Genomic DNA, 24,984 nt, shown 5'->3' with positions numbered 1-24,984 from the left:
GGATTGCCATGTGTGCCTTAGAGGGTTTCAAAAGGAGGTTAGTGAGAATTGTACAACAGGAAAGGTAAGTAAGACACTGTGTTTGCTCAAAACTAAAAGTTGGGTAGGGGCCAGCAACTTACTGTTGTAGGTTGGAATTGAAAAACTTCCTTTTCTACCAAAAGAACAATGTACACGTTTGAATATTATGTGTTTTTTTTTTGGGGGGGGGGGGAGGACTTGTTTTCTAAGCACAGTATTCAACATTGTTTCATGGATTGAAAATGAATGATTCTATTTGACAAAAATTTTTTAGCAATCTCAATTTTCTTTCTGCAAATTGCAAGTTGTATTTATGTTGCCTGTTTTATGACTGCAAATATTTTTTTATAGCAGAAGCAGAAATGAACCCTCTTATTGTGTTGATGTTAGATAATGTTGATCATGACTTCTTCATCTTTTCATCCTGCAGGCATCACGAACCACGATGAGTACTCGCTGGTTCGGGAGGGTGAGAAGATTCGAGAGGCGGCCGAGCCCCCCACCCCCGTCAAGAAGGTAGGAGGAATCAGCGTACGTACCTTTCTACTTCATATCCGCAGACACTCATAGGACTGGGGACCGATCTGTAGCATCAATGTTTGCAGCAAGCAAAATCTTACACCACCAAGGGAATGCTATCAGGCGACTTGTGTAGCTTTTGTGAACAAAAACGTTTATCAAATTGTACATGAATTTCATAAACCATTCCGAACACTTGTGTTCTGGTTTCTTATGTCTTGAAATTTTCTTTAGAGTTTTCTTTAATTTTGCCACTATGATTTAAAGCTTTGTTCAATGGTTAGATTTTGCTTGGTGTCAAACATTGATGATCATGAATGGTCCCCAGGATTTCCTACAAGGGAAGTTGCTATAAATCAGTCGCTGAAAGAAATACGTCTAAAATTTATTTTGAACTTTCTCATCTCTTTCTTTGCTTCTTCCCTCCTGTCTGCTGCTATGCTGAACTCCCTTTCCAGTTGTCACACCCCTATGTCATACAATGGAATGATCTACTCTTATCATTAAGAAAGATAATTGCAAAATGATGAAGGAATGATAAAGTCTCCTAATGTCTCACAGGATTATGCAATTTTATGACATATGGGTGTTGCTTCTTGGATGAAGTTTTTGTTTCTTTTGTATTTCTTTAATCTTATAACTATGTTTGAACTGCTTAAACTTGTTGCTACAGGGCCATTCCATTAAGTTCTTATTGAGGGGGGTGCAGGCATGTTTTAAAGCTTTTAAAGAAATTGTGTATAAAGAAATTGTGATACATGATTTAGTGAAAAGCAAGCTTGAGTGACCTCAAAAAAATTGATTGTCTTAAGAGAGAATATTGGAAAAAGATTTAGCAGCTTTTTTAATTTGCATCCCTCCCTCAAGTTTTAATGGAATGGCCCAAAGTTTGATTTTGTTTTTACCACGTTCACTCGCTCTGTGATCTCTACTTCTCTCCTCTTTTTCTCATTCTCTCCATCTCACCATCTTTCTTCTCTCGCTCTGTTCTTCTCCGCCCGCTGAATAAGAATTACTACGGTACCATGACGCGAACGATGACACGGCTGAGTTTGGTAAGTCGCGTTGCCATGGCAACTGCCAGTAGTCACAGCAACCATGCCAGTAGTCATGGCAACCATGGCATGGAACATGACGGTCATTTGCTTGTCCTGTGTTGCTGTCATCTGCATCCAAACTCAGTGCCTGTGTGTCAAACTGTTTAGCCACTGGTGGCTAAGACAGTCATTTTTTCTGTGCCTGAATTTTGTGACTACCTAATAACCACTTGTCTATGCACCCTAACAGTACACAAATTTAAGGATATTTGCTCCACGATTTCTTCTGTCAATTTGTCTATTTCTGCTGTTGATTTGTCTATTTATGTGACCAGAGAAAAAACAGCCCGCAAGCACAAATATATAGTGTACATGTACTGTACTTGATGCATGGTGTAATCGCAGGAGGGAGTATTGGTTGATTCTAGACACTGCCTTCAATGTACTTGTATCTGTGTGTGGTCTGATTTGACGAGAACTAACCCCTGACCTCGCTTGCCTTGAACTTCTACTGTTGTTGCCAAGAAGAAGATGTGATAACTAAGGTCAATGTCAGAGAGAAAAGATGAACTTTTGGAAGGATCGCTTGTAAAGATTTGATTTTAATATACAAAAATTAAACATTGGCATCTCATTCAATCACTCAATTATATGCAGACATGCCTTGCCTTTCTTTGAAGACACAATAATGTAGATGCTACTTTGTTTCTTTCTGAAATGTTTCTGTAAATGCCAACACTCAATAGCGCCATGTTTTCTCATTTATTCAATAGGTGATACATGCATTTAATATGTCAACAGAAAAATTCAACATCATATGGATGGACTAATTTACAGATACTTCCTGTTCACTCCTGACCTCTTATTTGAACTCAAAGAAGTGTGTTTAAGTCTGTATGAAATGATCAATAATCATTGATTTATGTATTGCTTGATTGATTGATTGATTGATACATTGACTGATGTATTGATATATTGATTAATTGATGATTGATGCTGACATCCCATGATTTTACACTGCACTGCACAGGACCGAACCCTGCAGAGGGATGAGAAGAAGATGGAAGCGCTGAAGAAGAAACTCCACACAGACGACGAGCGTAAGTACATTTTGTAGTCATCCAGCAACTTATGTACCTTATGTAAAGTTCCAATCCATTTTCTTGCTGAAATGTTGCTATGAATGTTTTAACTTACTCTTATGTATCAAAATATTTGTGTTTCCATAGAATATAGAAAAATACTTGATAATAATAGAATTATTAAGATGGTACATTTTCATCGTCTGGTTGTATTAAGCTGTTATTTTTGTGTAAACGAGTGATTGCCTAGGTCACTTTTTTTTTTCCATAACGCTCACAGAAAAGCTCCTGTGGTTCATGTTCTTTAAGACTTGTGGTTTTCCTTTAAGTAACAGTAATCTCTCTACTTCCCCAGTGAACTGGTTGGACCACGGGCGCACCCTGAGAGAACAGGGCATTGATGACACAGAGACTCTCTTGCTGAGGAGGAAGTTTTTCTACTCGGACCAGAATGTGGACTCCAGGGACCCCGTACAGCTCAACCTGCTCTATGTACAGGTAGGGAATTTTCTTATCTGTTTATAGATGTCCCTGTAGTGTCATATCCCAATAGCTTTAACTGGAAGCAGCCTCACAGTTGAGCTCCTGGTTCCAATCAGCTTGTACCTGCAATACTTTGTACTGCTGCAAGGTGTCGCTGCTGCAGTGTGAAGTGTAATAAGCTTACCTGTATACTTGCACATACTAGCCCCTCTATTAAGCCAAAACATCAACCACATGGATTGCTGTTGTAGGTACTTTAGACACTTTATTTGAGTCATCCACGTATAGCACTGCTCAATGCCTGTACCTTTTGTTTTTTGTTTAAGTTTTTTATCACTCCATCCATGTCCAAGTACAGAAAGGTTTGAACTTTTGCCAGTTTAGGGTGGCCATGTACACCTACTGTTGTTTTCAAATACTGTGGAAAATTGTGACAGTGTGGTCCTGGCAGTCTGTGACCACCAGCTGTCCTTGTATTGCCATGGCAACTGCCCAAGGACGCTTCATGTCCGTCGCAACGTTCTTGAGAAACCTGCCAAAGTTGTCGAACATCGCCACGCGCCCTGGCTCCGTCGTACCGGTGTCACACAGCACGACATTGCCAGAATACACAGCACAGATGCCGCTTGGTCTAATCAGCCTGTTTCCTCCATTTCCCTCTTCTCCGAACTTGAGCTTGAACTCTCCGTCACGGTCAAATACAGACACGCTGTGGTGTGTGAACTGCGAGACGAAAATGTTTCCTTCGCTGTCGACTGCGAGATATCGCGGTCGCTTCCCCTGCTGTTCCCCCACAGTTCTCACAAGTGTCCCGTCTGGTGTGAATACCTCGACATCGCCCTGCCATGTCCCGAAGTCTCCCGTTGCCTTGGTGATGAGGAGCTGGTTCCTCCTGGTATCCATGGCAACGCTGCGGAACCAGTTGGTGTGTAGTAAGTCGATCCTGCTCAGCACCCTGCCCTGTTTGTTGTACTGTACGGCAGCTTGGGTTGAGTCTGTGTTCCCCACCACCCACAGGTTCCCCTCCCCGTCCATGGCCACATCGTGTGGGTACATCCTCTGGAAAGATGCAGAGTCACGTTGTTTGCTTACTCGGTTTAGCATGACTGTTGGGAACTGTCGGACGAATGTTCCCTGCAGGGTGAAGACTTGGATCCTCCTGTTTCCAAAGTCTGCCACAAAGATCTCCCCTTCCTCTGACACAGCCACACCAAACGGCTGGTCAAACTTACCCTCTTCTGACCCCTGACCCCCAAAGGTCACCCTGTCCTGCTGCCGACCTTGACCTTGGTGATCACCTTTGCCCTTTAACATAGCTGCAGTAGCCCCAACAACTATTTCACCTAACGATTCAGGCATGTTGTCGAAGTTCTTGGGATGAAAGTCAATGACTTGAGTGCGAAGAGGGGGTGGCAGGGGCGCCCCTCGATATCTCTTAACGACTTCTGTCAAACAATCTTCACGCACAAGAAAGGTTTCATCACCTTGCGTCATTTCTTGCTCCGCCCGTTCGCAAGCAGCTGCCAACTCGTCAACTTCTCGCTGTACGCTCTCCATCTGTCTCTGCCGTGCTGCCGTGTTCTCGTCGTGTTTCTCCTGAATTCGTTGACGTAAACGGTTCGCCGTCCGCTCGAACTCCTTCAGCGTCCTCTCGTAAGCCTCAATGATGTTTCTGTCTGTTTCCTTCTTCTTCTCAAGTAAGCGTTTCTCGTCCTCCCTCATGTCCTTGAGAGCGTCGTGGTAGGTACCTAGAATTTCCTTCCCTTCTTTAAGAAGCGTCTGAACGGCAGGTTTGCGTTCCCTGGTGGCTTTCTTTATTGACGTCATGCTGTGGCCGTCATGAGTTTGCTCCAGACAAACATAACAAACCGGTACATTACACTGTGTACAGTACAGCCTATAGTCTTCAGAGGGGTGCGTGCTGCACCTGTTTCTAGGCTTGGCTTGTTTGTCAGTATTTGCAGCAGTTTTCTGGAGTTTTTCACACATTTTTGCGGCAGATTGATTCTCAGGTAGACACGTAACTCCTTCAGGTGATAGACTGACCTCAAGGTCACAGGTGGGACACTTTGAGGGTTCTTGTGAGTCTGCAAAATACACCTGTAGGCAGTCCTGACAGAAGGTGTGCTGACAGGGAAGCACCTTGGGCCTGGTGAACAGCTCCAGGCAGATGCTGCAGGTCAGTTCTTCCTGTAGAATGTGCTGCCCGAGGCTCTGTGGTTTTGCCGCCGCCATCTTGTTTGTTTTTCTAATGTGGCAGCCCCGCCCGAGGGCAAAGGTCATGTTACCTTGACTGGTCCATCTTGGATGGCTAGGAGGGGGGTATCATTAGGTTCAAATAACAATTTTTGGCTTGGGGCCAGCTTTAGTGACAACCTTCACAACAAATTTGTGTTTGTGGGTATGGGTGGTCTTTAGTTGCAGCCAGTCTTCTGGCCATTGTGCATTCTTGTAGGACAACAAAAGGAAAGGCTTTGGTGGACATTCTAGCTCCTATTTTGTGGGTGCCATAAGTTTGTGGTGGAAAAGTGACCATGAAAACTGCGAACATAAATATTTCAAGTCAGATTTATCATAGTGTAAAAGTTTTTCCAATAATGGTTGCTTTTTATATAAATTCTTCCCTTCTATTTTATAAATTTGAATTCCTTAACTTATGGAACATTAAATCTAATTTACTGTATTAAAAGATCTCATTCATAAATTTCTTTGGTTGTGATACTAATTATAGATAAAATCTTAACATCAAACACATAAAGGCTTGAAAGTGATCAGTTCAACAGGTTTAATTTCTCAATACAGAAGAATGACAGTTCAATTATCTTTTCAAAGCACACTGCACAAGGTCATTATTTCTTTGAATATCGGATAGCTTGACATTAAATTATACAAGTCACTAGCTCATTGTCAGCTACAAAAAGCAATATAACGGTATTAGCAACAACAATTATATGTCTTATAAAGGCAGACTCAAAAGTACATACCACTCCACTAACTCTAGTTACAGTATATGTACAGGTTACGTTTGTGATAACATTATTGTCAAACATTTCTATATTATTTCATTATTTTGAAAATTGAAATAATGTGAATTTTGCAAGTCATGCTCTGGCACAGTATCAAAGAAAATTAGTAGTTATGCCAGTAAGGTATATACATTTATTGATTAGGAAGATAACAACTGACTACTATGTACAGAGCTTGTAGGAAACTTAGCATAATTAATTAAAATCTGCACACTCTATTTGTTTGCTTACATACTTGAAATATGCTTTATATTTATCATGTACTTCTGAGTTTTCAAATGCTTAATACTGTCTACTACTTAGTACTACAGATTCATTGCCCTGTATTGACTATAGAAAACATGTTTTGTATCACTACAGCACAACACAGCACAAAAAGTATTTTACAATTGTTAAAATGAAATCAACATTATAATAATCAGGAAACCTGTTAATGTTTGATGGGTACCACAATTTGTTAATTACTTAGTATGTAACATACAATGTTTAATTAGTATGGATTCATGTATATCTAAATAATATTAAAGTTGACACACTACATGGTTGGCACTGTCCAGATTATTTTTCATAATTATATTCATGGCTCCACCCCAGGTGAACTTTGTCCTCTTCAGACACCTGATAGAACAATATTTGTCCTGATATGGTTGAACTTGGGATGCATAGAATTAGTTCCTTTTCAAATTTGTTCATGGTAAGTGGCATTGCCTAAAATGGGGGGGAGTCATATTCTGTTGTCAGCCCAAAAGTGCAATTTTGCCTTTTTTTAACTTGGTAGAATTTGTGATGTCAATTTCATTACTTCGAATTCTGAAATACAACAACTTTGTGGTGATGCAGATAGGTGACCACCAGCTGTCCCTGTGGTGCCACGGCAACAGCACCGGGCTCTCTCATGTCCACAGAGATGTGTTTGAGGAATTTGCCTGTCTTGTCAAACATCTTCACACAGCTGGTTTCATAGTCTACCACAATGATGTTACCTGCCCTGTCTGTACAGATGTCACGGGGCCCAAGCAGCTGACCTTCACCACTTCCCTCACCTCCAAACTTGAACAGAAACTGTCCGTCCGCATCGTACACATAGACACAGTGATGCCATACGTCTGACACAAGAATCCTCCCTTCCCCGTCCACGGTGATGCGCTCTGGGTACTCCATCCCCTGCTGCTGACCCACTGTTCTCACAAGTGTCCCATCTGGGCTGAATACTTGCACTTCACCATGTACTTCAGGCGCGTCTCCTGTTGTCTGTGTAACAAAGATGTGGTTCCTCCTGGTGTCCACGACAACTCCTCTCTCCCACTGATTCTTCTGTAGGTCAAACTTCCTCAGCACCCTGCCCTGTTTGTTGTACTGCACAGCAAACTCAGCAGACTGTGTCCACCCCACCACCCACAGGTTCCCCTCTCCGTCCATTGCCACGTCACCTGGATACATCTCCTCTCCATCTGATGCGAATGTTGGGAACTGTCTGATGAATGTTCCCTGCAGGGTGAAGACTTGGATTCTCTGGTTCTCCCTGTCTGCTACAAAGATCTCCCCTTCCTCTGACACAACAACACCAAAGGGATATCTGAACTGTCCAGGTTGCACTCCCCAGCTGCCAAATTTGACCCCGCTAGACTTAGTCATCATGTCCTTGTCAAATACGGTAACATTTTGGCCAGCCACCACCAGTTGTCCCTGTGGTGCCATGGCAACAGCCCGTGGCAAACGGTCAATGTTTTCACTGATACGATAGAGGAACTTGCCTCTCTTATCCCATACCTCTACACGACTGTGCTCAGATCCCTCGTCTGACACAATGATGTTTCCCGTTCTATCTGTACAGATAGCTTGGGGTTGGCTCAGCTTACCCTCATCATCTTCCTGAATTTCATCATCTTCCCCATCTCCAAACTTGAACAGAAATTGTCCGTACTCATTGTATACATAGATACAGTTACTGCCCCTATATGTCACAAGAATGTTCCCTTCCCTGTCCACGGTGATGCCCAGCTGGCCTTTCATCCCCTGCTGCTGACCCACAGTTCTCACAAGTGTTCCGTCTGGCCTGAATACCTGCACTCCATCTAGATCTCCTGTGGATTGTGTGATGAGGATGTGGTTCCTCCTGGTGTCCATGGCAACTCTTCGAAATTTGTGCCTAGAGTTATCAACAACTGTATTCTGTAGGTCAAACTTCCTCAGCACCCTACCCTGTTTGTCGTACTGCACAGCAAACTCAGCAGACTCTGTTTTACCCACCACCCACAAGTTCCCCTCCCCGTCCATGGCCACATCACGTGAGTACATCTCCTCTCCATTTGGCATGACTGTTGTGAAGTATCTGACGAATGTTCCCTGCAGGGTAAAGACCTGAATTCTTGTTCGTTGGATTTCTGCTACAAAGATCTCCCCTTCTTGAGACACAGCCACACCTGCAGGACAAAGTTTCCCCAGCCGTCGTCCCTCCCCACCAAATGTGATCCTGCCAGGCAGAGACTCACTTTTCTTCTGAGCCTTTAGCTCTGCCAGAAATGAAGCTGGGACAGAATGGGCTGTCACTTTGTCCAGCTCTGGTGAGAATACACAGAATGCTTCATTATCCTCGTTAGTGACTTTGTCCCGTATCTCGTAAGTCACCACTAGCTGCCCCTGTGTTGCCATAGCAATAACCCCAGACAACTCCAAATCTGTAGTGATCATGATGTGTTTGATGAACCTGCCTGTCTTGTCAAACATCTCCACACGGCTGTTTCCATGGTCTACCACGATGATGTTTCCTGCCCTGTCTGTACAGATGCCTTTAGGATTGATTAATTGACCTTCACCACTCCCTTTGCGTCCAAACTTGAACAGAAACTGTCCGTCCTCCTTGTAAATATAAACACAGTGATTGTCCCAGTCTGATACAAGAATGTTCCCTTCCCCGTCCACAATGATGCCCCTTGGATCTTTCATCCCCTGCTGCTGACCCAAAGTTCTCACAAGTGTTCCATCTGGCTCAAACACCTGCACTTCACCTTGGTGGTTATTCCAGTCTCCTGTGCCTTGTGTTACAAGGATTTGATTCCTCCTTCTGTCCACAGCAACTCCTCTGTAAGATGCCCAACGCTGTAGGTCAAACTTTCTCATCTTGCCATCTTTGTTGTGCTGTACAGCTTCTGTCACCCCCACCACCCACAGGTTCCCCTCTCCATCCATGGCCACATCCTCTGGTTCCATCTTCTGTCCACCTGGCACAAATGTTGTAAACTGTCTGACAAATGTTCCCTGCAGGGTGAAGACTTTGATTCTCTGGTTCTCCTTTTCTGCTACAAAGACCTCCCCTTCCTCTGACACAGCCACACCAGTGGGTTCCTGAAATTGCCCAGGGTGCTGTCCCTTTTTATCAACTGTCACCCTGTCAGACTGACTCACCAACTCCTTGTCAAATACTGTAATCATGTTGCTTGTACCTGTTACTACCAGCTGTCCCTGTGGTGCCATGGCAACAGCCTCTGACGAACTCTCGTAGTCCTCAAAGATGCAATAGAGGAAATTGCCTGTCTTGTCCCTCACCTCTATACCGCTGTACTTGCATGCCACAATGATGTTTCCTGCACTGTCTGTACAGATTCTACAGGGTTCATCATCATGAAACGGATCTTTATATTCTCCACCTCCAAACTTGAACAAAGGCTGTCCGTTCTCATGGTAGACATAGACGCAACGATTGCCACCATCTAACACAAGAATGTTCCCTTCCCCATCCACAGTGATAGATATTGGATTCTTCATCCCCATCTGCTGACCAACTGTTCTCACAAGTGTCCCATCTGGCCTGAACACCCGTACTTCACCTTGTCGATTGTCTTCCATTATCTTACGTCGATAAACTCCCTCTTCATACAGAATGTCTCCAGTGGTATGTGCCAAAAGGATATGGTTCCTCCTGGTGTCCACGGCAACTCTTCTGTCCCCCCGTGTCTTCTGTAGGTCAAACTTCCTCAGCACCCTGCCCTGTTTGTTGTACTGCACAGCACACTCATCAGAGTCTACCCACCCCACCACCCACAGGTTCCCCTCCCCGTCCATGGCCACATCCCGTGGTTCCATCTCCTCTCCATTTGACACAACTGTTGGGAACTGACACACAAATGTTCCCTGCAGAGTGAAGACTTGGATTCTTGTCCTGCCTTCTTCTGCCACAAAGATCTCCCCTTCCTTCGACACAGTCACAGCAACAGGGTAGCACAGTTTCCCTTGCCTTCGTCCCACCCCACCAAATGTTATCCTGCCAGGCAGAGACTCATTTTCTTTGTGACCTGTGACCTCTGCCAGAAGTGTAGCTGGGACAGAATGGGCTGTCACTTTGTCCAGCTCTGGTGTGAATACACAGAATGCTTGACCATTAGTGTGTTGATCTTCTATCCCATAAGTCACCACCAGCTGCCCCTGTGATGCCATAGCAACAGGCCTGGACAACTCCAAGTCTATAGAGATGTGTTTGAGGAATCTGCCTGTCTTGTCAAACATCTCCACACGACTGTTTCCACAGTCTGCCACAATAATGTTTCCTGCCCTGTCTGTGCAGATGCCTTGGGGACCGTTTAGTCGACCCTTACCACTTCCATAACCCCCAAACTTGAACAGAAACTGTCCATCCTCATTGTACACAAAGATACAGTTAGTGCCCCAGTCTGACACAAGAATGTTCTCATCCCCATCCACAGTGATGCACCCTGGGCGTTCCATCCCCTGCTGCTGACCCACAGTTCTCACAAGTGTCCCATCTGGCCTGAACACCAAAACTTCACCTTGTCTGTCGTCCCCGTCTCCTGTGGTGTGTGTGATGAGGATGTGGTTCCTCATGGTGTCCACAGCAACTCCTCTGTTCTCGTCTGACTCCTGTAGGTCAAACTTCCTCAGCACCCTGCCCTGTTTATTGTACTGTACAGCTACATGTAGGTAATGTGAGCTTCCCATTTCACTTGAGTTCTCACTTGAACCATCCACGGCTTCTACCTCCCCCTCAACCCACAGATTCCCCACCACCCACACATTCCCCTCCCCGTCAATGGCTGTGTCATCTGGCTTCATCTCCTGTCCATCTGGCATGACTGTTGGGAACTGTCTGACGAATGTTCCCTGCAGGGTGAAGACTTGGATTCTTTGCTTCTCCCTTTCTGCCACAAAGATCTCCCCTCCCTCTGACACAGCCACACCAGAAGCGTACTCAAATGTTCCTGGTTGAGACTCATCCGCATTTTCTTCATCACTTTGTGGATCACATGCCTCCTCTGATCCTAGCTCTGCCTCTGGCATGATTTGGGGGTCAAAGACCTCTTGGTCACCATGGTGATGGCGTATGCCTTTTTCTGTGCCATCACCAGCTGCAGTTTCTGTTGCGATTGGTGCAGATGGGAGAGACTGGACCGCTTGCTCTTTGTTACCATGGTGATGACCTATGCCTTTTTCTGTGCCATCACCAACTGCAGTTTCTGTTGCGATTGGTGCAGATGGGAGAACTGTCACATGTCTCAATACTGGCACTGGGGTGTCTGTGGGCTGAAAGGCAGCAGGCTGGGTTTGAACAGGAATTGGTGCTTGTGCTCTGAGTGGGAGAAGCTCCTGGCCCCCTGTATGGTGCTGTGGGCAGTCTTCTCTCACTGTCTCCCCACCGGGGTGCACTCTTGCTCTGCCACAGGCCACCAAGCAGATACAGCAGGACAGGTCTGCTTGGATTGGTGCAGAAGCCATGATTCTGCTCCCTGCTGAAATGTTGAGTTGTACGTGATAAAGATTCAAGTGCCAATTGTTGCATAATATTTGCACTGGTCTGTAACATTTCAAGCAGATATTTGTGTGTGTCGAGGGGGAGAAGGTTTAAAATCATTCAAGTTTTTTCATACAATGAAGCAGTTGTATAAAGGTCAATCCTCATAACTACTAAAAGGGGAAAATAAAAAAAAAGATGAGATGTAATGCATTGTAACAAGGAAATTTGATATGTGGAAGTTTCTCCCTGTTGATGATTGAGTTGGTATGATCCAGTGGGCCATAATTAAAGCGGGCAGAGTTAGTCATATGCTTGTTTGCCCTAGATGGTAGAGAGATTATCTTCAAAGCCAGTTAAATACCTCACATTTCAAAGGTTATTATTATCACCTGAGCTTTATTAGTCAACCTGAACACTTGTTTGCGCATAGATATCTGTGTTTGTATCGCTCAGCTATGAAGTGTGCACTCTTTTGTGTGACTTGCTAGCAACCCAAGAACTTTAAGGCACATGTTGATATTATAAGGAGGTCTGGTCACGTATGGATCATGCATCACATACGGATCATACATGTACAAACTCCAAGCTTATATACTGTAAATGCCCTTAACTTCTCAGGGATTTAATATTGTCAGTGGTAGAAATGGACTGTTCTCTGTGGTTTTCAGTTCGCGGTTGAAATAATATGGTAGCCAGACAGAAGAAAGAACAAGCATTTTTAGTATGTTTAGTTTTACAGCTCTAAACATTAAACCACTTCAACATTTTCAACATTTACAACATTTACAGTAACTATGGAAGGTCCGTAGTACATGTATGTTTGAAGACAATGAGTACTATTATACAATACAATACTCAGGGTAGTCTTAGGGACAGACAAATTTCTAAAAAGAAAGGAGTTGGGGCTGTTTTTTTGTGTACTTTTCTGCACAGACAGGTGGATTGATTTTATGGTACTGATTATGAATAATCGTTCATTTATAATCTTTTGTCATTTTCATGCAGATTCTGAAGTTTACCCAAACTGAAGTACATGTAGCACAAAGATTTCATATTCTTTCAAAAAATGACAATTTTACGGTCCATTTTTATCCTCCCAAGTAGTTGATAGTATGTTGTATAGCCTTATCTGCTTTTAAGGTTAAAGGAGACACCATTCTTTTTATTTCAGAAACTTTTCTTGAACTATTTGTCATGAAAAATAGTATAAAATAGGGTAGGGAAACATCCCAGAACTTCAAAGTTAGAAACTTAGCCGTAGAAAATTAACAAGCAAAGAAAAGTTGTACTTACAGCTGAAAGTATCCCTGTCCTAGTATTGTTGTTGATCTGGCTCGGCTGTGAGTGCCGATGTAGCCAAGTAGCGTTAGTCATGTGCTTGTTTGCTCTGAGATATCTGTATTTGTATTCAAATACTCAGGCATACGTGCCCCCCAGCATGTCTAATGAACAAGCAAGGCAACTTGCCATACCTTTGACCTGCATACATGTACATTTGTATCTACGTAATGTTGAAAACCACGTTGGTTACTGATACTCTACAATTAGTTAAGGCACAGAGTCAGCACAGTTTAAACACATTTCTTATCAGTCATGCGCTAGCTGTAACACTAACAGTTTGAATTATACACAGTAGTTGCAGGGGGAGGGGAAATATTTGATAAGTGACCTAAATTGAATGTTTTTCTTTATTCTTTTGGGGATTGGTGCAAAACTTAAGTTGATGTGTTTTGTATGTCAGTAGCTTTTGATGTTGAAGATATACTGATGCAATGATTCACAAGCAAAAGATTTGCAACAATGTTAAGTCATACAGTCTTTATTTACTTTAATCTGGCTATGAAAACAAAGTCATTCATTTTGTAAAACATGTGACAGCATCTCTACAAATTTTAGGGACTTATAGTATGATCATAATTTTCAGGTGATATAACAATTTAAGTGATTGCATTAACACTTTCATTACACTTTTAACATTTTTTAGTATGAAGACAAAGATTGTTATTTACAGTTACATGTAGCTTGCATATAATTTGGTTTTAAACACTTCTTCAACATTTACATTTACTGTTTCCACATCACTGCAAAACTACATTGTACATCACTAAACACTGCAGGAACAAGGAATCTGATCTGAGTACAGCTAACATGGGAAAACATATCTTGCATCTGAGTTATAAGATAACCTGGTAAAATTCAATACTTGTACATTTTACTTAGTTTCAAAAAATCCTTCAAGTTGTTAATGATGCAGGCTTGATCACTCTATCTTGACAATTCTAGCAAAATTATTCAATGACAAAGGACATTGCTAAACTGTTGCCATAAATGCATCAATGCAGTATATACATACATGTACATAAAAGTTGATTTGCAATTTGATATGATCTAACATTAGAGTTGACACGCTATAAACTTGGCTCTGAATTATTTCTTTAGTTAACTCATGAATCTGCCTCCGGTGAACTTTTTTTTCACTTTTGACATCTATTTACACAATATTTGTTCTGGTATGCCTGGAAGTGTGGTTGCTTAAAATGGAGCCTGGTGTTGGTTGTCACCCAAGATTAAAGCATTGCTGTTCAAGAGGGTAGTTCTCATGATGTCAATTTCAGTAGTTCTGAAATACACTGACCATATTGCAAGTGGTATACCTAGTCACTACTAGCTGTCCCTGTGGTGACATTGCAACAGCTTGTGGCTTCTTGATGAATGGAACAATGTGTTTGAGGAATTTTCCTGTCTTGTCAAACATCTCTACACGGTTGTTGTAACTGTCTGCCACAATGATGTTCCCTGTGCTGTCTGTACAGATGCCACGGGGATCGATCAGCTGACCTTCACCACTTCCCAAACCTCCAAACTTGAACAGAAACTGTCCGTCCTCATTGTACACATAGACACAGTTATTGTCTGACACAAGAATATTTCCTTCTCCATCCACAGTGATGTAATCTGGACGCTCCATCCCCTGCTGCCCTGATACTAATGATTTAAACAAGTTCTCCTCCTCGTCCACAGGTTTCTCAAGTGTCTCCTCTGGTTTGAACACAAGAACTTCACCTGGTTGGTTGTCCAAGCCTCCTGTGTATGTGATTTCGGTGATGAGGATGTGGTTCCTCCTGGTGTCCACGGCAACTCCTCTGTTGCTTGACACTGTCATATTCAGGTCAATACTCGTCAGTGCCCTGCCCTGTTTGTCGTACTGCACAGCATCACGCATGCTCACCACCCACAGATTCCCCTCCCCATCTATGGCTACATCACGTGGTTCCATTGAATAAGACTTAGTGTTGAAATAGTAGATTTCATCATCATCATCAGATTCTGGCATGTTTGTTGGGACGGCCGTTGGGAACTCTCTGACGAATGTTCCCTGTAGGGTGAAGACTTGGATTCTCTTGTTCTCACAGTCTGCTACAAAGATCTCCCCTTGATCAGACACAGCTACACCAATGGGACTTTTGAATTGTCCAGGTTTCTCTCCCAATCTACCAAACGCCACCCTTTCAGGTTGATCTGCCATCTCCTTCTCAAATACAGTTATCTGGCCGGAACTAGTCACCACCAGCTGCCCCTGTGGTGCCATGGCAACAGCGTCTGGCAAACTGTCCGACAGGTCATCTTCAAAGATACGATAGAGAAACTTGCCTGTCTTGTCCCACATCTCTACACGGGCGTGAAAACATCCCCTGTCCACCACAATGATATTTCCTGAACTGTCTGTACAGATGCCTTTGGGGTCATCCATTTGACCTTCGTCATCTTTGTTCCTTACTACATCTTCTTGACTTTCATCTTCATCCTGGTCTGTATCTTCATCTTGACTTTCCTCAACTTCTCTGTCTCCAAACTTGAACCGAAATTGTCCATCTCTACTGTACGCAAAGACACAGTGATTTTCATCGTCTAACACAAAAATGTTCCCCTCCCTGTCCACAGTGATGTCCTGTGGAAACCTAATCCCCTGCTGCAGACTCACAGTTCTCACAAGTGTCCCATCTGGTCTGAACACCAAAACTCTACCATGCCAGTTGTCCCCATCTTCTGTGGTTTGTGTGATGAGGATGTGGTTCCTCCTGGTGTCCACGGCAACTCCTCTGTCCCACCACCCACCCTGTTCCTGTAGGTCAAACTTCCCCAGCACCCTGCCCTGTTTGTCATACTGCACAGCAAACTCACCAGACCCTGTGTTCCCCACCACCCACAGGTTCCCCTCCCCGTCCAGCGCTATGTCGTATGTGTTCAGCAACTCTTCATCTGACACGATTGTTGGGAACTGTCTGACAAATGTTCCCTGCAGGGTGAAGACATGAATTCTAGTCCTGTATTCCTCTGCTACAAAGATCTCCCCCTCCTCAGACACAGTCACACCTACAGTTTGATCAAACTTTCCAGGCCGTCGCCCCTTCCCTCCAAATATCAACCTACCAAGCAGAGACTCACTTTCCTGATGACCTATGACCTCTGCCTCTTTGTCAGGAGGGAGAGAATGAATAGTCACCTGACCCAGTTCTGGCTCTTGGGAAATGATACAGAATGCCCAACTTTCATCATAAGATGTGCTATAGGATTTCTTCTCATAGAACTTATATGTGGCTACTAGCTGTCCCTGTGTTACGGTAGCAAGACCCTGTGGTTCTTCTATATCTGTAGTGATGTGTTTAAGGAATCTGCCTGTCTTGTCAAACATTTTCAAACTACAGTTCCAACTGTCTGCTACAATGATGTTACCTGCCCTGTCTGTACAGATACCAAGGGGTTTGCACAGCTGACTTTCACCACTTCCCTCACCTCCAAACTGGAACAGAAACTGTCTGTCCTCGTTGTACACTTGGATACAGTGATTATCACAGTCTGACACGAGAATGTTTCCTTCCCCGTCCACAGTGATGTACCATGGCCACTTCATCCCCTGCTGCTGACCCACAGTTCTCACAAGTGTTCCATCTGGCCTGAACACCTGCACTTCACCATGTTTGTTGTCCCCCTCTCCTGTGGTTTGTGTGATGAGGATGTGGTTCCTCCTGGTGTCCACAGCAACTCCTCTGTCCCACCATGTCTTCAGGAGGTCAAACTTCCTCAGCACCCTGCCCTGTTTGTTGTACTGTACAGCAAACTCAGCAGAGTCTGTGTTCCCCACCACCCACAGGTTCCCCTCCCCGTCCATGGCCACATCATGTGGGCTCATCTCCTCTTTCCGTGGCAAGGCTGTAGGGAACTGGCGGAGAAATTTTGCTTCAAGGGTGAAAACTCGAATGGACCCTCCGTCCAGCACAAAAATTTCTCCCTCATCTGACACAACCACACTTGTGGCTCCTTTAAAAATACCGTGCTGAGACTCATCCTCACTTTCTTGATCACTTTCCTTAACACTTTCTTGATCTTTTTCTTCATCTTTTTCTTGATCTCTTTCTTGATCCGTTTCTTGGTCCCTTCCTTGTCATCTTTTCCCTCTGTTCTTGTCAGATTTCCCAGTTCTAACACAAGGGTGTCTGTGGCTTTTTGCTCTTGGTTACCTGTGTCCTTTGCTGCTTCTTCGCTAGTTGCAGGGAGAGATTGGACCGTGACTTGTCCCAATCCTGGCACTGGAGTGTCTTTGGGCTGAAAGGCGGCAGGCTGGGTTTGTACAGGAGTTGGTGCTGCCTCCCCCACTCTTCAAGGCCTCCTGACCCTCCTCATTGTCCTGTAGACAGTCCTGACTGTGGTCCTCCTGGTCTGGGTGCACCCTGGTGCTCCTACTCAGGCCCAGACTGAAACAGCAGGATGAGTCTTCTCGGATTGGCTCCTCTGAACGTAACGGTGTAGTCGCCATGATTCTACCTTCTGACTAAACCTAGAGACAAAGTTTTGAACGCCAATTTGCAAAACATTTGTACTGGCCTGTACCACTTGTACATGTAGGGGTGAACAAGATATCTTCTCTGTGTTTTAGAAGTACATGTATCATAATGCTCGTGACAAGATATGGATGCTTTTTAAGTTGTCAGTTGAAAATGAAATAAGAAATGAAAAAGTACTATGAAAATGTAGTTAGAATTGAAATTAAGTTGCCTACAGAAGTACCCCCTTCATGATTTTTCTGTTGCTACGACCTAACAGACAAAAATAGCCAGCATTGGTCATGTGCTTGTTTGATTATGTTAATATGAATGTTGAAGAGGTTGGTTATGTTCAAAGTACTGATGTACTTAGTAAATTCCTGCTCATTGCAAGGGTCACATTTTTCACCTGTTAGTGTTTGTCAGTCTACCTCCTGCAGCTTGACCTAAAAGTTACACAGACATTTGTTTGCCGCTGAGCTAATGTTATCCTATATCAAACAATACCTATGTGTGCATTCTCCCTTATCCAAGTCCATGCTTTGTTCAAAGCTATCTAATAAAATAATACCCTAAGGGAAAAAATTCTACTTTATTATATGCATTAAGTTAACCTAGAGGGTTGAAATTTTATGATTGATATAAAATTCTAGTATCTTGATATTATCTTGATTTAAAGAAAGTCACATGAAGTAGTGAACTGATTTTTTTGTCCCTTTTATTTTGAGAATGAGACTGAAGAAAAGAGGAATCATAATTTCGTAGATAATAAACATGATTGTCTTTTTATTATTGCCAAAATGTTGATTGACCATATATCTTCCTCCTTGAGTGTGATGTCTGTTTACAAATGTTAGAGGCCTGGCATGAGCTTACCGAGTACTTCATACTTGCTTGCACCATCTTCTTACATGTACCATCATTTCCGTGTTTGTGCAGGCGCGAGACGGTATCCTGAACGGGACACACCCGGTAACGGTTGACGAGGCCATGATGTTTGCGGCGTACCAGACACAGATCCAGTTTGGAGATCACATCGAGACGAAACACAAGTCAGGATTCCTCGAGTAAGTTGTACCAAAGACAGCCTTGCCAACGTAGGGCTCTTATAGTTAATCCAGTCTTAGTAGACTCGTCACATGAAATGGGGAAAATTGTTTTCAAGTGTGTGACAATCTTTTTTTATCTTTGAAGAACCCCAAAATGATCATGGAAATAAAGATATGATAATGAAGAAACAAGCATACCTTTTCACTTTTAGATGATACTCGAAACTTAAATGTTTATCTAGGAACTTAGAATGTGCTTAAGCTTTGGAACGAATACTGGGCAGTGTTGAAGGAATTTCTGCCTTTCAAGAGAATTTAAAGAACCTTTGACTACATTAGCTTGTGCATCTAAGACTTAGTGTTAATTTGTAGCATCTTCTTGTCTCAAGTCTTGCCCAAGTCATCCTATCTTATTTGTAACATCTTTACTTTTTCCCCCCAGCCTTAAAGATTTCCTGCCGAAGGAGTATGTTTAAAACAAGGACATATCTTAAATAACGTCTTATGTCTTTTCCTCAGCCTTAAGAAGTTCCTACCAAAGGAGTATGTTAAGAACAAGGGCATATACATCTTGAGTAACACCTTGATGTCTTTCCTCCAGCCTTAAGGAGTTCCTGCCCAAGGAGTATGTTAAGAACAAGGGGATAGAGAAGAAGATCTGGCTGGAGCACCGGAAGCTAGCGGGTCTGTCTGAGCTGGACGCCAAGGTCAGGTACACCCAGCAGTGCCGCTCCCTCAAGACGTACGGAGTCACCTTCTTCCTCGTCAAGGTGAGAGACAAGACGTCTTGGCTTTCATTCTTCATAGTCCTGACATTTTTGTCTGCACTTCTTTAAAGATAACCAGAACTTTGTTTCTTGGTTCTCAACTTATTTAAGAAACTTGAATTGTGATTACTAATGGATGAGTGAACTTGAAGTTGGTAGAATCTCTCTGTTCTGCCAAATGGACTTCAGTGAAGTTGAGTTTAGTGTTTCTATGTTTGTTATGAGTGAAAGCCTTTAGCTGTAAAACTATTTGTTCTTGAGTCGACCATCCAAATGTTGGAAATATGGAGTATTGAATTTCAAAGACTTGAAATGAAAGAAGTTAGATGTGAAGATAAATTTTGGAAATGACACAACACTATTTGCCCCCCTCCCCCCTGTAGGAGAAGATGAAGGGTAAAAACAAGTTGGTACCGCGACTTCTGGGCATCACGAAGGACTCGGTGATGCGGGTGGATGAGAAGACCAAGGAGATCCTGAAGGTGTGGCCCCTCACCACCGTCAGGAGGTGGGCCGCCTCCCCCAAGAGCTTCACACTGGTGGGTGCACTCTCTTATTATCTGATTCAGATTTTACTACTACTATCTTAATCTTGGTGTAGGCTCGAATAAAATCCTAAACAGGGATATGCGGCACCAGTGTTTTTTCTGAAGATGTGGCATGAGTGTGTACGGTTGGCTTGAGGTTGCCCACTACTACTGCCTACTACTACTATCTTAAGGTTTACTAAAGGCCACCCAAGACAAGGCTTGAAAGTTATATGGTATTGTTTTTTTTCCTTACAACAACACATACCTGTTGATCAGAAATTTGGAAGCAAAAATACTCAGCTCAAATATTTTCGTTATCATCATCATCAGGTCGTGACAAGTTCATGAGCGTTCATCACCCTTCTCCCTCCCTCCCTGTCTTCCATTGCTCTGGGCAGGTCTTCTAAAGTACAGTTCGCATCCTGACACAACTGATACTAGGTAAAATACTCCAGGATGGGTACAATATGTGTTTTCTTGTCTGCAGGACTTTGGTGACTATTCAGAGTCGTACTACTCAGTCCAGACCACAGAGGGAGAAACCATCTCTCAGCTCATCGCCGGCTACATCGACATCATCCTCAGAAAGGTAACCATAGCAACCAGACACTGCGCTCTGATTGGCTTATCACCACCAAACAGTTTTATTTAAAATTTCGAGTATCAATCTTTTTTTTTTTTAAATTCTGCTTGCAGTAGACTGTACAGGGAGATTTTTCTTTTTCTTAAATATGGAATAATAATCATTCATATAGAATTAAACTGAGTTTTTGCTTGGTGTCCTTCTTGTTTTTGGTGTTATGTCAGCTTTGTTAGGAGGACTTTAAGTGACTACAATGTGAATTTGGGTTCATCTCCCTATCAGAAACAATGAGCAGAAATTTTGAAAGAAAACTTTGACAAAGACGGGATTGAAATTCTCTTTTATTTCTCGTGTGTCACAGATATTTCTGTAAGGCATTTATCCCTTCCATCCCATTAGAAATCAGCTGATGGAAATAGAATGAAAGATGATGATGTAACCACTTACTTTGAGAGAAGTAATGAAAAAAGAGCACTCAGGCCACTGTGGTGCATGTCATGGGTTATTGATCACATAATGGATATCGATCAATCATCAATCAACCAATGACATCTCATGGTCTCTACAGGAGCAGCTGTTAGGTCTTTTGGAAATGTTTGCATCAAATTTGTATAAGGTTGAATTTTGAAACTCCTTCCTTTGTATTGAAAAAAATAATAATTATTATACTACACATGTGCTTCTGTTTTTACGAAGACAAGAAATATTCAAAAGGTTTTATTTGTGACTCCTTCATTTGGAAAATAGCTGTCATCCAACAATTGTGGCTCTTCTGGTGCAAAAAAATTTGCATTATGTTTCTAAGATTGCATTAAAGAAACTTCACATACAACATTTGTCACCCCCTATCAAGATACAAGTGGTACAGTCTGTCATTCGGACAATATTGATCAAAAGTGGTCTAAAAGCTTCTGTCCAGACTTTTAAAGTGCCGTGGACATGTTCCTCACTAAAAGGAAAGTAGTTAATCAACAGTAGCCATACCCACACTTCATGACATTCCAACGATATAACTCAAGGTCTGTGGTACTTACTTTTAGATTAATTACACAGTACTTTAAAGTTATCAAATCAAGTGCATTCTACATGTTACTGCAAGCTGTTGGCCATGTGTTTGAGGAAAACCACAGACCGAGTATTTTAAAGAACTCGCCACGCTTTATCAATAAGTGTCGGGGTTCGCTCTTGTGTGTGCTTGCCAAAAGCTGTCCTCACCACAATGTTTTACCATCGGCCTTTTGTTTTTAGACTGGATGGTTCTTTGGTGCTAGGCCCTCTTTGTATTGACCACTTTTGGCATCCTTAATTGGGGTGAAGCATGATGCCTTTTCAATTAGCCAGTAGTGCCAGACGACTTTGAAACGACTCACGTTTCCAGCCTAGCACACCGGGTCACCCCTACTCTTATCGATGCCTGTGTTGGGTTCTTTTACGTGCAGAGGTTTGACTTTGAGGCTCATGCACGAGGCCGTCGGAAATGATGAATGCAATGTCCGAGATGGGACCGACCCTTAAGGATTCATGGATCCATGGTCTTTGATCCATATGGTGAACCAGCAGGAACTCTTACCACCTTTCACCGGTTTGAAAGAAAATGAACCTGTCATGTCTGCTGTGTTCACAGAAAAAGGGGAAGGACCGGTTTGGAATGGACGGAGAGGAGGAGTCCACCATGCTGGAGGACAGCGTCTCACCCGCAAGGTAAGGTCACGCCTGCCAAGGTCGTTGGAAGGATTATTTCCACAAGGTTGTTCTACAAGGTCGATGTCTTAATTCTACAAGGTCGATGTCATAATTCTACAAGGTCATTAGAAAGAAAATGTCATAATTCTTCAAGGTCGTTGGAAAGAGAATGTCATAATTCTACAAGGTCGTTGGAAAGAGAATGTCATAATTCTACAAGGTCGTTGAAAAGAGAATGACCATATTTCTACAAGGTAAGGTCATGCCTGGCATGGGGTTTGTCGAAAGGAGAATGGCATGGTGTAGGAAGTTACTTTTAGTATTTTCCTTTATCCATATACATGTATATATGATCAATTAAAGGGATTGTTTTTATTGATTTAAATTCATGAATAACAGTCAAGTGCTCTAGCGATTTGAAATTAATGAAAGGCATTCTATAAATTGTGTCTTTCCTTTTTTTGTCACAAGGTCAAATGCCATTAGGGTAATTGATTAACCCTTGGAAAATTTGAAGACACATGGAAAATTCTAGCAGTTTGAAAATGACTTTTCAAATCTACATGTACATTGTATAGTGTTGAATGGTTAACTGAATGACACAGTAAATGTATTTGTCTTAAAAGACTGGTAGGAGATTAATTTCTGTAAATTAAAACTGGGTTTTCAAGTAGAGTTCAGTTTTTGACCCATGCCCCCCTCCCCACCCAGGGCGACCATCATGCAACACCAGGAGAACAAGGTCGGACATGTGAACGAAGGCTCCGTCGCCATTCCCGCGGTCATGCGCGCACACGATGGTAAGTTGCTATGGCAACGCTCGAATTTACCTATCCATGCATTTCTGTCTTCAAGTTGATGATGATGAGCTTGTGATAATGCTGGATCATGATTGGTGGAATGATGTCACATGACTTGACTCATTGGTTTGATGGACTGGTAAGGTTTCAAATGTCTTGATGCTGATTGGTGGAATAATGTCACATGACTTGAGTTTTGATATGTAAATGCATTCTAATCTTAGTATCAAAGATCACATGCAAAATTGATTCTTTGAAATTAAATTGATTACATAGCTTTTGGAAAGTTCTTTGCAATCCAGTTTTGCATGTAGTCAGTGATGCTGGTACCTATGAAGTGTATTGTGTCTTTGATGAATTGTGTAAATGTGTGCGAAATGCTCTGCTTGTTTCTGTCATTCTATGCTCTTTCCTTTGAATGTTTTGTTACAAGCTTTGCTTACTATTTGCTGTGTCTGATGTTTTCATTTTGTTATTTCTGTTGAAGTTCATGTTGTATCATTCTTATCTTGAAACTGTCTTGATGTTGGTTTCTTCTGTTTTCTGCATTTTGCTTCTTTCATGCACTTAAGTGATCGAGGCTGCTCTATGTAGTCTGGAAAACTTGAGCAAACAATGGTCAACAAAATGTTTATGGCAAATATAAAAAAATACATAATAGGAAGTAAGCCTTTTCTCAATTGAAACTTGGACTGTGAAATATTTGAAGTCACTGTCAAAAATCCCCATTGTTTGCTCAAACAGTATACAGAATGGTTGGCCATGTTTTTCTGCTTTTCTGCTTTTTTTGTTCCTGACAGTTTTGTTCCAGGTTTCCTTCCTGCCCTTCGCTGATGGTGTACACACATTTATCATGTGACCAAATGTGACGATGGAATGGTTTTCAAGTATTAAACTTATTATTTTCATGAACAAAACAAGTTAGAAGTTGCCATTTTATCTTGGAACAAAAGATTACAAACAGAAGATATCGTTGATTTAGAAAAAATCAATATGAACTTCAGGAAGACTGTCATTCACTATCGCACAATTGAAGCTCATTGTTTTTTTGGCATTTGAAATTCAAAGTCATTTCCTGACATCACAAAAGATACATCATTGGAGTTGGTGTCAATGGACATAAAAAGGCCTTCAAGAATATATAAAAAAAAAAGTTGCTAGTTTCATCTATGATACATTTTGAAAACCAAAGTTTGATTCAATCTCTGTTATTAGGTGTGAAAGATTTGAAGCTCATTTTAAAATCAGTTCATGACATTTGAGCTCATCTTCATATTTGGTCCCATCTCGTGGCATTCTACTCCTAACCACCTTCTTAACCCTCAGCCCTTTAGACCCTCCTCTCACCTTGGTCGAGAGAAACTTGGTCCAAGACGTAGTTGCACGTCTTCTGTCTGTCTTGAGACGTCTAAAACCTCCTCTTTCCTTCTTTACCTGTACTCACTTCTTGGGTATTGCTCTGAACCTTGACTACATCTAGTAGCAGTTGAAGAGAAGAACGGCTGCAAATGTCTTATAGGAAGTAAACAAGTCTCACCATGGAGTCAAATTTGATTTTTAATCTCTCCTTAAATCAGGACATACAGTGTATCCGATTTGCAGCATGCAGTATGGTGTCCTCATAACCCTTTTAGCCCCTCAATAATCATGTTACTTCAGTAGCAGCGTATGTTTTACCATGTACTTATTCACTATATAATCTCTCCTTTCCAGTTTGCAGAAGTTTGCTGAGAACTTTTACTGATGAGTTAGACTCACAATGATTATTGCACATATTTCTTAACAAGTATATCAGTTTAAAATTTCTCAAAGCATGTGTCAACCGTTTGACACACT

The 24,984-nt window shown here is 42.4% G+C and overlaps 2 protein-coding genes across 20 annotated transcripts in view; one reads left to right on the top strand and one right to left on the bottom strand.

Moving 5' to 3' along the window:
• Positions 1-24,984, top strand: part of LOC136425461 (talin-1-like) — a 158,448-nt gene that overhangs the window by 50,499 nt on the left and 82,965 nt on the right. For 18 of the 19 annotated variants that reach the window (XM_066414329.1, XM_066414328.1, XM_066414325.1 and 15 more), the window contains 10 exons: positions 452-537; positions 1,551-1,595; positions 2,608-2,677; positions 3,015-3,157; positions 18,676-18,803; positions 19,387-19,555; positions 19,936-20,091; positions 20,570-20,671; positions 22,290-22,366; positions 23,060-23,148. In XM_066414329.1, the coding sequence (XP_066270426.1) occupies positions 452-537; positions 1,551-1,595; positions 2,608-2,677; positions 3,015-3,157; positions 18,676-18,803; positions 19,387-19,555; positions 19,936-20,091; positions 20,570-20,671; positions 22,290-22,366; positions 23,060-23,148 (1,065 nt within the window). Of the gene's footprint in view, positions 1-451; positions 553-1,550; positions 1,596-2,607; positions 2,678-3,014; positions 3,158-18,675; positions 18,804-19,386; positions 19,556-19,935; positions 20,092-20,569; positions 20,672-22,289; positions 22,367-23,059; positions 23,149-24,984 lie in introns of all 19 variants that reach the window. The other variant, XM_066414326.1, reaches the window with a different exon arrangement.
• Positions 3,157-5,386, bottom strand: LOC136425467 (tripartite motif-containing protein 2-like). The gene has a single exon (XM_066414346.1). It carries the CDS (start codon positions 5,375-5,377, stop codon positions 3,554-3,556), a length of 1,824 nt encoding a protein of 607 aa, XP_066270443.1. The 5' UTR covers positions 5,378-5,386; the 3' UTR covers positions 3,157-3,553.

This window comes from Branchiostoma lanceolatum, chromosome 19 (assembly GCF_035083965.1).
Source record: "Branchiostoma lanceolatum isolate klBraLanc5 chromosome 19, klBraLanc5.hap2, whole genome shotgun sequence".
Classification (NCBI taxonomy): domain Eukaryota; kingdom Metazoa; phylum Chordata; class Leptocardii; order Amphioxiformes; family Branchiostomatidae; genus Branchiostoma; species Branchiostoma lanceolatum.
This window is presented reverse-complemented; position numbering and strand designations above follow the sequence as displayed.

Excerpts from the sequence above, each read along its gene's own strand:
- LOC136425467 (XM_066414346.1), bottom strand. The coding sequence starts at position 5,377 with ATGGCGGCGGCAAAACCACAGAGCCTCGGGCAGCACATTCTACAGGAA.